Source organism: Camelina sativa, chromosome 20, assembly GCF_030686135.1.
Source record: "Camelina sativa cultivar CO46 ecotype springtype chromosome 20, ASM3068613v1".
Classification (NCBI taxonomy): domain Eukaryota; kingdom Viridiplantae; phylum Streptophyta; class Magnoliopsida; order Brassicales; family Brassicaceae; genus Camelina; species Camelina sativa.
The window spans coordinates 10535144-10546229 of NC_141899.1; the positions used below are offsets into that span (position 1 = coordinate 10535144).

The following is an 11086-nucleotide window of genomic DNA, read 5'->3' on the forward strand; positions in this document are numbered from 1 at the left end:
TTGGTGTTATTGGTTGTGGATTTGTAAAAAGTTATCTAAAATCTTGATAAATCTAGTGTTATTGGATTAAGAGTCTTATAAAGTCATGAAAAGTTTTATGTTATTCAATTAAAACAAAAGAATCTTGGATTGTTAATGAATTTAAATTTTGTGTTATTGGTTTAGGATTTTATATCATTTCCTTCATAACAAAAGTCATGAAAACTCTTTCATCAAATAGAAAGATTTTGAAAGATTTTACAAGATTAGGAAACACAAATCAGCAAGATTTAAAATAACTTCCTAAACAATCTATTATAGAATCCTTCATTTTTACTTTCTAATTTTCTATGATTTTAAAAGTCAGCAAGATTTTTAAAAACACAAAGTCATTAAAATTCTTTCTAAATCATAAACCAATACCTCCCCCTAAAAAGATTCAGATATATGAATGCCACAATCAGATAACCGTAACACAAAATTATATGAAAAAGACAACCGAGAAAACAAAAAAACAACCCGGACTTTATAAAATTACATCAAGATAAAAAGGAAAATTAATTTTCCCCAAAACACAACTCACATCGAATCGAAAAAATCACTCACAGGACAAACGAGAAAAAAAATTACAACCAAAAACACAAAACAACTCACAACTTAATTAGGAAACCTAAAGAAGCCAACATATTTTCATATAAACAAATTTGCAACCCAGTTGACATTCACCTTTAACGAAATCAACAGGGAATAACCAAATATCCTCAACAGATGCGAAGCAAGCAAGGAATCAACCAAATACGCAAACCCCAAAAAAAAAAAAAAATCGAGGGAAGACGATTACGACAGGAATGACTGAAAAAATGATTACAAGCATCAAAGACATAAGTTCAATCCTCAAACAGACCTCTAGATCGGAAAATTGCTCTTCTCCTATCCGTTCACGAGGACATCGGATTTTGAAAAAGAACAAATCAATTTCAACTCAATAACATATAAATAATAGCCCAATAAACCCACAAATTATAAGCTTTGCAGAGAAATTGGGCCCGAATGAAACAAACAAAAATAGCCCAGAAAAGAGGAATGTAAGTTATTGATTTTATTTAATTTTCTTAATAAAATCCACAATCTTTTTCACTCCAAACACTAAAACATTGACAAAAAAATTACTCCAACAGTTTACAAAATACATATGAAAATATTAAATAACAATTCAACCACAAAATAGAAAATAATAATAAATTAATGACAACTAACAACTACAGCAAAACAACAACTTCAACTAAACCATGTTAATTCTAATAATATTTTTTTTAAAAAGCATTATAAGCACACAAGATGATCTCAATTTTTTCTTTGTTTGCAAACTAAATTATACTTACTGCAAAACATATTTTTATTAAAATATCCAACAAAAAAACATCAGCAACCAAAATTAAATACAAAATCAAACGTAAGATGAATTTACAAAAACCAAAAAAAAATATACACAAAAAACTCGGAATATACTTTAATCTAATTACCTCCGTAGCGCGGATCGATTGCTAGTATATATATATATATATATATATATATATATATATACAAGAAAAATCGAAGGAAGAAAAACTTAACAACCCATTCTTACATGACAAAAACAAACCAAATATTCTATACTGAAATAACAAAAGGGAGAAAAATGCTTCTAATAGGTTGTGATAATTAATTTTCTACCACTGTGTGACTGTGATATGGGCGTTTTTGTTGTAACTAACCAAAAAAAGCAGTATCCAAAACAATTTAGAAAATATTTTTAGTTTTTTTTGTAGAGGTTCTTATATTTGCTACTTGATATCGTTTTTAACTATTTATGTACAACCAACTTCTCTTTCCATCTACTAAAATTTTTATAGGGAAATTGATTTAAAAGGACATTTTTTCTTCAATTTGTCCCATTATGCATTTTTTTTTTATGTTTGGTAGAGCAGGTTTTAGAATACAGAAAAAACTCAATTATACCCTTAATAACTCAATTAAACCCTTAATTGTAGAAAAAACCAAAATTTTCTTTTTCTGTATTTCTTCTTTTTTGTATACTTCCTAAATTTAATCAAAAAAATTCTTCTTTTTTTAATTCATTTCCTCATTTTTTTTACAAAATCTCGATATTATTCGCCTACCAAAAATAAAAAATCTCGACATTACTCTCTCTCTCTCAGGAGATATCGACACCCTTTTGTAACCCACCGGCAAGAATCGACGACTCCGGTAGCTTCTCCCACTGGCGAAAATCGACGACTCCGGTAGCTTCTCCCACAAGCGTAGGAAAATATTGAAAACCCTTTAACAAAATCGATTAAAAATGTTTAATGTTTTCAGAACACGTTTTCTAAACATGTTAGAACGTAATCTTAAGAATATATATGATTAGCGTAATTTTGGGATTACGTAAATATTTTGTTTCCTTAAATTTCGGATTCAGTTTCTAAATTATGGAGAACATAGAGTAAAGTGTAGAATTAGTGTTCTAATTTTCGCAGGACACATGATGAAATGTAGATTTCATATTCTGACTTCAGTAGAATATGTATAAAGTGAAGAAAACAAATTCTAAAATTTGTAGAATATAGAGTTATGTGTAGAATATATATTCTAATTTCTGTAGAACACATACAAAATCCGACTTCTAAAAGTTTTAGAAGATATATTTATTCTAAAGTTTTCAGAACAAGTAGAGTGCAAAAAATTTGTAATCTACATTATTTAGAACATGTATAGTATGTAGAATTTATAATCTAATATCTTCAGAATATATACAATTAGTAGAAAATGTATTCTAAATGTTGCAGAATAATTTTTTTTCAATGTTAAAACACCAAATTTTCATCAAAAACACCTTATGGCAACCTCTTTCTTATTTCTAGAATTTGTTTTTAGGTGATTGAAATTTTAAAATTGCTTAAAAGTTAGTTTCATTTTTTAAAAGGTAATTTAGACATAATAACAAATTTAACGGAGAAGGCATAATGAAACAAATTTAGCGTTTGTGTTACCAATTATGCTAATAAAAATTATTACTATAAATAATTTTCAAGTGACATAGAAAAGAAGATTTATGGGATTTGTGCCTTTGGTGTTTTTAGGAGCATTCATATAGGTAATGTAATTTTTGACGACTTTTTTTTTATAAATGAGCTTGAATAATTTGAAAATTTTCTTTATGGCCTCTGAAGTGTTCTTTTTTTTTTGGGCCCGTTGGGCTTGTGGGTTCATTTCAATTAAATTAAATTATTTTTCAACACATAACAAGTGTTTAATTAAACAGATTTTGTGTGGACTATAGAATCAGAATGGATGACTACAGTTACAAGTTATAGCTGTTGATCTAATGCGAAGGATTGAAGTGTCCAAATGTGGAACGTTATCATTGCATGTTAGTGGGTTAGATTGCACTTTTGTCACTAAACTACTCCTTTCTTTTCCTTGGCGAGAAGAATCGTGTCCGATATTATACCCCCAGCCGCCGTGCTTTCTCATTTCTAAATAAGTGGGTGGGAGCAGTAGTGTTGCTCACATACGTACATAGTCTGATAGTCACATCACATCTATTGCCATCTCTCATTCGAATTTCGTTTATATTTTTTTTAAAAAATTGATGTTAACTTGATTTCCATGTACGTACGTACCACGATTATTCTAAAGAATAAATCAACCACCCAAAGTTCAATGCAAATTACATTACAAAAAGAAAGAAAAAATGGTACTCTTTTTTAGTCATTAAGATTTCACGGCCGACAAGTGATTTTTTTTGAAGGGTCAAATAATTTCGAATCCCTTTTTGTTTTTGTTGTTTTTGTATTCTCTCTCCTTTCACTTCCCAAATTTATTTGAATTTGATTTTTTTTTTTTTGTTTTCTTTTCTTTGATATCTCCACCAACAACGTAGTAAGTAATTTTCCTCTATACACGCCTCTCCTCTCCGTACGGCGTCTCCTCCGGTGAATCGGATTTAATCATCGCCGACATCTACGGACCTCCCAATTAATCAGAGTCCGTTTCATTCATTTTCATTTGGAGGGATCCTTCGATTCATTTCACTTTCTTCCCCTCGGAAGATATTTGAATCTTTTTGATCTCTCTCTCCCTCTCTCTCTCTCTTATTCTCAGATTCAAAGGTATTATCATCGTTTCGATCCGATCTAACTTATTTATATTAGTCTTCGGATTTTAATCGTGGCAGAAAGAAAATTAGGAATTGAGATTTCTTCCTTAATCACTACTATTTGGGGGAATTAAAATGGTTTTAGTTGCTTTCAGATGTTTAGATTAGGGTTTGTGGGATTGAGATCGGGACCATAACATTTCCGCTTCTGCAATATTGCCTCATTTTCTTAAAACTGTGATTTGATTATAGTTAATTAGTCGATTTCGAGTAATGGCGTGGGGTTTTGTTTTTGTTTTTCTTCTTGTATTTTACCAGTTTTAGTTATAATTACAATGGAACAGTGTTTTTATTAGTAGTTGGAGGAGATATGTTAATTTTGCTAATTGTGTGTATAATAATAATTTGCTCAACAACCTTTACTCTTAGTCTTATTATATCCTTGTCTCATAGGGTAAGATCTGAGGTTGGTGCCTCTTGTGATTGGATCTGTGTTTAGGTTTTTTTTTTTGTCATTAATGGTAATGCTGAAAGGATTAGGGTTCTTTTTTTTGTTTTGTTTTCTATTTGTCTCTGTGCTAAACACCAATAATCTTATATGATTAGGCAAGGGATGTACTCCTAAATTGAGTTGATCTACCTACTAATTGTTCTGAAAGGATATCACACTGACTGAACCTCGAGCTAGCTGGAACATATATGCCTTGAATGAGATCTTAAGTATGAACGAAAGTTTCTCTGGAACGCCAAGAAGCATCACCCTCCATAGAAATAGGTAGAAAATCTCCTAGTTGATTGCTGCTCACATGTGCATGTAACTACTAAGAGCCATTGTGTTGGGGTGATGTGATCTTATCTGATTAGGAGAATCCAAGGCTGCACCCTCTAGTTTTTATCATCTTTCTTGTTCTTTTTTTTAAGTGATGTAATATTCAGTGTGGCAGAATGAAATCTTACAGCTAATTTGTTGGAATTTGTACAGGATGAAAAGAGGTGCCCTTAGACGAAGGGCTAGGGATATTTCAGTTATGCTTGTTGTGCTTGTTTGTGCAACCGTAGTAATATGGACATGGGGTAGAACTCCTACCTCGGCCTATCTTCCACCTGAAAGTCACTATTTAAAGCTGCAAACAGGTTTTTACTATGACACTATGCTCTCTTTCTGGCAATATTTTGTTAGGCCGTTTCAATGCTGGAACTTTAATATAGAGACTTTGTCTAATGTTTAATGTAGTGCTGCTTGTCAGCGAAATGTGTTGCATGTTTATGTTTCGTAGGTCTAGAATTTTTTGTTCTGTTTAGGTCTAGAATATTACTTATAGTAGCAATATTCTTCTTTCCACTTGTTGTTTCTCCTGTTTATGTTTCAGAAATTACTGTAGATGTTCTTGAAACCAATAGTACGGTTATCTTTCTTTGTCATTTGCAGAAGAAAAGGCTGAGAGAATACCTACTACGCTGAATACTGAAAGTAAAGATAGCTACTCATCAGCTACTCCATTTGTAAACAAAGGTATATGTTCAATGCATTTACTGAAGCTCTCTCATGCATCTTGTAATCTCCTCAACTGTTTTTTTTGAAGGGGTTTGCTCCCTGTCTGCTGTATTCTGCATTTTTGGGAAACTAAGCTTGGCATAAAAAAATTTCCTGTTCCCGACTTTTCTATGACAGAGGACAGCAAAGAGGATTCGACTGATAATAAAGATACAGAAGAAGAAGAAGAGAAACATGTAGAAGAAGATATTGTAAGTAATACGAACCAAGGGAAGACACCAATTATTGAAGAGAAAAAAGTAGAACAAGTGAAACGTGAAGTTATTGTAAGTGAGCCAAAATATCAGAAGACACCAACTAGTGAAGAAACGAAATTAGAACAGGTGAAACATGAGGTTGCTGTTGGTGAAGGTGAAGCTTCGAAGACAACACATATTAAAGAGACTATTTCAGATCCAGAGAGTAATATTCTTGCAACAGATGAAGAGAGGACTGATGGTGGTACTTCAACTGCTCGCATCGCGAATCAAGGTAGAAAATCATATTTTGTAGATCCAAGTATTATGATGCTTTAAAGCATTCTTACGAGTGTCCATTAATTGGACATGCCTAATCTATTTGAATCTCGGTGAAACTATTAGTCTTAAACTATTAGTCTGAAATAATAACAGGTTGTTTTATATTATCTTTCCTTACCAGCTTGCAATTACGCGAAAGGGAAATGGGTTGTGGACAATCACCGTCCTTTGTATTCGGGATCTCAATGCAAACAGTGGCTTGCTTCTATGTGGGCATGCAGGTTGATGCAACGTACAGACTTTGCCTTTGAAAGGGTAAGGTGGCAACCTAAAGATTGCTCTATGGAAGAATTTGAGGGTTCCAGATTCTTGAGAAGGTAAGATTTCATTTCTACGTTTGTTAAATCCAATGTATCCATAGATTTTGCCAAGTGTTTGCACCAATTTCGTAGTAACAGTAAATAAATGGCTCAATTTTTCAAATGCTCTCAGGATGAAGAACAAAACTCTAGCCTTTGTTGGAGACTCATTGGGAAGACAACAGTTTCAGTCCATGATGTGTATGATCACGGGAGGCAAAGAGAGGCGCGATGTCCTTGACGTAGGACCAGAATTTGGGTTCATAACTCCCGAAGGTGGAGCTCGTCCTGGTGGCTGGGCTTACAGATTCCCAGAAACAAACACAACGGTCCTATACCACTGGTCATCTACACTCTGCGACATAGAACCAATCAACATCACTGACCCCGCAACTGAACACGCTATGCATCTCGATCGCCCACCAGCGTTCTTACGCCAGTACCTTCATAAGATCGACGTGTTGGTAATGAACACAGGTCACCATTGGAACCGAGGGAAGCTCAACGGTAACAGATGGGTGATGCATGTTAATGGCGTTCCCAACACTAACAAGAAGCTAGCCGCTCTTGGGAATGCCAAGAACTTCACAATCCACAGTACTGTTAGTTGGGTTAACTCGCAGCTCCCTCTCCATCCCGGTCTTAAGGCATTCTACAGAAGCCTTTCGCCCAGACATTTTGTGGGTGGGGAATGGAACACCGGAGGAAGTTGCAATAACACAACCCCAATGTCTATCGGAAAAGAAGTTTTGCAAGAGGAGTCGAGCGATTACAGCGCGGGTCGTTCAGTGAAAGGTACAGGGGTTAAGCTTTTGGACATAACAGCCTTATCTATTATTAGAGACGAAGGTCACATATCACGGTTCAGTATCTCGGCTTCACGGGGAGTTCAGGATTGCCTCCATTGGTGCTTGCCCGGTGTTCCTGATACGTGGAATGAAATCCTTTTTGCGATGATCTAAGTTTTTTCAAGTTACAGCTGTTGCATCAATCAGCAGAAACGTTCAGAGAAAGGGCTTGAGCCAAACCAAAGCTTAGCCTTTTGATAGCTTTCTACAACACACATTGTAGTTTTAGCGGCTTGAGGTGTAAGTTAGTATATTTTTTTATTATGGTACAAAAGCAAAGCTCTGGCTATTATAGACGTCTTTATCGTATACGTTTGCAAAACGCTGTCCATACCGGGATTTTTGTTCCGACCATATTTGCAGAACAGATCCCAACTCCTTAGCATTGTCTTGAAGTCAATTGAAAGAAATTTTAGAGTTAGTTTTTTGAATTCTTCTTTATGTAATATCTGAAAGTTTGAGTTTGGATTCTGCTAAAACGCTTTTAAGCATGATTTTGACGGAAGTACGAACCGATTGGTACTTATTCTGATCCGTCCGAATTTTAAGAAACCAAATATAGTAATTGGCAATTGCGATTGGGCATGTCATTTTCTATAACAATGATGAGACATGCATCTGATTGAAAAGAAAATAGATGGAAATTTATTAAGATTAGAAAATTTTCAGATCCTTATCAAAAATTCTTTAAGCTCTCAGAAACAAACAAATAGGTTTGTATAAATTCTATTCTATAACAAAAAAAAAAAAAAAGCTATTTTTGGCTTCAAAAAAAAAGTCTAAACTTTGACAACTAATTCAATCAAACAAAAAACAAAGAGAAATGCCACCCTTACTTTCACAACCCTCACAAACAAACAATGTCCAAACTTTGGAACAACAAACACAATCTAAACAAAACTACACCTCCCAACAAATCATAATACATCCATTATCAAAAAAAAAAAAAAAAACATCGTCCTTAACTCTTTTAAGACATAACATTATACCAACAAGAAAAAGAAGAACAGCATCTATTCTCCTAATTCCATGGCTGCTGTTCTGCATCACGGCTTCATCCTCGTCCTCCTCCTCTTCTGTTGTTTCTCAATCATCCCTTCTGTGCAGCACGTGAGCGAGTCGGAACCGCTTGTGCGGTTCAAGAACTCGGTGAAAATAACCAAAGGGGACCTAAATTCATGGAGAGCAGGAACAGATCCTTGCAGTGGGAAATGGTTCGGGATCTATTGCCAAAAGGGTCTAACAGTCTCAGGCATTCACGTCACACGGCTCGGTCTCTCGGGTCCCGTCACCGTAGATGATTTAAAGGATCTCCCAAATCTAAAGACAATAAGGCTTGACAACAACCTCCTCTCGGGTCCTCTCCCGCATTTCTTTAAACTCCGGGGCCTAAAGTCTCTCATGCTCTCTAACAACAGCTTCTCCGGCGAGATCGCTGACGATTTCTTCAAGGACATGACAAAGCTCAAGCGTCTATTTCTTGACCATAACAAATTCGTGGGAAATATCCCTTCCTCCCTTATGCAGCTCCCACTCGAGGAGCTTCACCTTCAAGAAAATAATTTTACCGGGGAGATACCTGAAGAGATTGGAAACATTAAGAGCCTCAAAAACCTCGACCTCTCAGTCAACAATCTCGAAGGACCCGTCCCGGAAAGCATTACGAATAAGAAAGATCTTGCTGTCAATGTATCAGGGAACGAAGGCTTGTGCGGGACGTTAGTTGACCTTGCATGTGATTATGTTTCCCTAGATGAGGGGCAGGAGAGGGATGACGGAGGCAAGACGCCTCCAACAACCGCAGTATCTCCCAACTCGAACAATGCCACGGTACACGCGATCATGGTTGCCATCACGCTTCTTCTTATGTTCTTTATTATCGTAGGCGTTATAAGGAAGCGAAACAAGAAGAAGAACCCTGACTTTAGAATGCTAGACAAACAACGTCTGAGCGACAACGATATTGTGGAAGTCAGGGTACCCGAATCCGTATCCACGACAGCGAAAAGGTCTACGGAATCGAGTAGAAAGCGTGGTGGAAACGGGGATGGAAGCGGTTCCTCCAAGAAAGGCGTGTCTCAAGTTGGGAAAGGCGGAGGAGGAGGAGGAGGAGGCCTTGGCGGTGGGATGGGTGACATTATAATGGTAAATAGCGACAAGGGTTCTTTTGGTTTACCGGATTTAATGAAGGCTGCAGCTGAGGTGCTTGGCAATGGTAGTCTTGGATCAGCTTACAAGGCGGTTATGACCAATGGTTTATCCGTTGTGGTAAAGAGGATTAGGGATATGAATCAACTTGCACGTGAACCTTTCGATGTCGAGATGAGACGCTTTGGGAAACTTCGCCACCCTAACATTCTTACCCCTTTAGCCTATCACTACCGTCGCGAAGAGAAGCTTGTAGTCTCTGAATACATGCCTAAAAGCAGCTTGCTTTACGTTTTGCATGGTAACCCCGCAATGCTTCTTTTTAAAATAAAAAAAATTAGTCAAGAATATATATAAATCTTGATTCCAAGCCATTTAACACAATTTAGTGATCAACATACATAAAAGCACAATATATGAAACCTTCATTTACTAAGGCTAAATGAAACTTTGGTATTTATTTTGTTTCTCAACAGGTGACCGGGGGATACACCATTCTGAACTAACTTGGCCGACAAGGTTGAAGATCATTCAAGGAGTTGCGCATGGAATGAAGTTCTTGCACGAGGAGTTTGCGTCTTACGATCTCCCACACGGTAACCTCAAATCAAGCAACGTTCTCCTCAGCGAGACCTACGAGCCTTTGATCAGCGATTATGCATTCTTACCGCTTCTACAGCCAACCAACGCATCACAAGCGTTGTTCGCTTTCAAGACACCCGAGTTTGCGCAGACCCAGCAGGTCTCTCATAAGTCGGACGTCTACTGCCTCGGAATTATAATTCTAGAGATCTTGACAGGGAAGTTCCCTTCTCAGTACTTAAACAACGGTAAAGGCGGTACTGATATAGTTCAATGGGTACAATCTTCGGTTGCGGAGCAAAAGGAAGAAGAACTTATCGATCCGGAGATAGTAAACAATACTGATTCGGTGCGACAGATGGTGGAACTGTTGCGGGTTGGGGCTGCTTGTATCGCAAGTAATCCAGACGAGAGATTAGACATGAGGGAAGCTGTTAGAAGGATAGAACAAGTAAACACTTGATGAGATGTTTAGTCCGCATGCAATCATGATCGGAGCGAACAATCAAACTCTAAAAGGAAGAAAGAAAACCTTCGGAATCTGTAGATATATATAATATACTAACCACGAAGCGAAGTGTTGATGAGAATTTGGGTTCGTAAATAGGATAAAAGGTTTTTGTTTCTTTTCGGAGGGTTTCTATTTTCCTTTTTGTGGTTGCAGTGATCTATCTTTGGAAAGAAAAAAAGAAAAATGATACGTTTTATGTTTCTTGTTCCATAAGAAAACCAAAATGATTCATTAAAAAGTTAGATATATTTTTCAATTTTTCATTCTATATTTCCTCTTTTAGAAAAAAAATGTCAAACATGATAAGACTTTTTATTTTCTAGGAATATATATAATTTTTGATCTAATCATTACTATATGAGAAAAGTGCATTCATCTCATAATCATTGGTCTTGTGCTTGTGGCCAATTATTTTTTCTTTTTGATATATATGTTTCCACATAACTGCTTATACTTAGATCTCTTTTGCCATGCGAAGCCAGAAGGAGTCAAACTTTGTTACAAA

General features: G+C 35.9%; 2 protein-coding genes across 4 annotated transcripts; both read left to right on the forward strand.

The window, feature by feature from the left end:
• Positions 1–3389: 3389 nt before the first annotated feature.
• On the forward strand, positions 3390–7771 carry LOC147918682 (protein trichome birefringence-like 16). 3 transcript variants are annotated; one of them, XM_087506507.1, is made up of 7 exons: positions 3390–4133; positions 4727–4895; positions 5103–5254; positions 5550–5633; positions 5793–6146; positions 6315–6510; positions 6626–7771. In XM_087506507.1, the coding sequence occupies exons 2-7, from the start codon at positions 4843–4845 to the stop codon at positions 7452–7454; spliced, it is 1668 nt and encodes a 555-aa protein (XP_087362633.1). In that variant the 5' UTR covers positions 3390–4133; positions 4727–4842; the 3' UTR covers positions 7455–7771. The 3 variants fall into 3 exon arrangements, with proteins under 3 accessions (XP_087362633.1, XP_087362634.1, XP_087362635.1); XM_087506508.1 differs by lacking the exon at positions 4727–4895 and having other exon boundaries at positions 3531–4133; XM_087506509.1 differs by lacking the exons at positions 3390–4133; positions 4727–4895; positions 5103–5254 and having other exon boundaries at positions 5551–5633; positions 5704–6146.
• Positions 7772–7975: 204 nt separating this feature from the next.
• On the forward strand, positions 7976–10837 carry LOC104706419 (pollen receptor-like kinase 6). Its single transcript, XM_010422612.3, has 2 exons — positions 7976–9789; positions 9965–10837. The coding sequence occupies exons 1-2, from the start codon at positions 8370–8372 to the stop codon at positions 10531–10533; spliced, it is 1989 nt and encodes a 662-aa protein (XP_010420914.2). The 5' UTR covers positions 7976–8369; the 3' UTR covers positions 10534–10837.
• Positions 10838–11086: the final 249 nt, after the last annotated feature.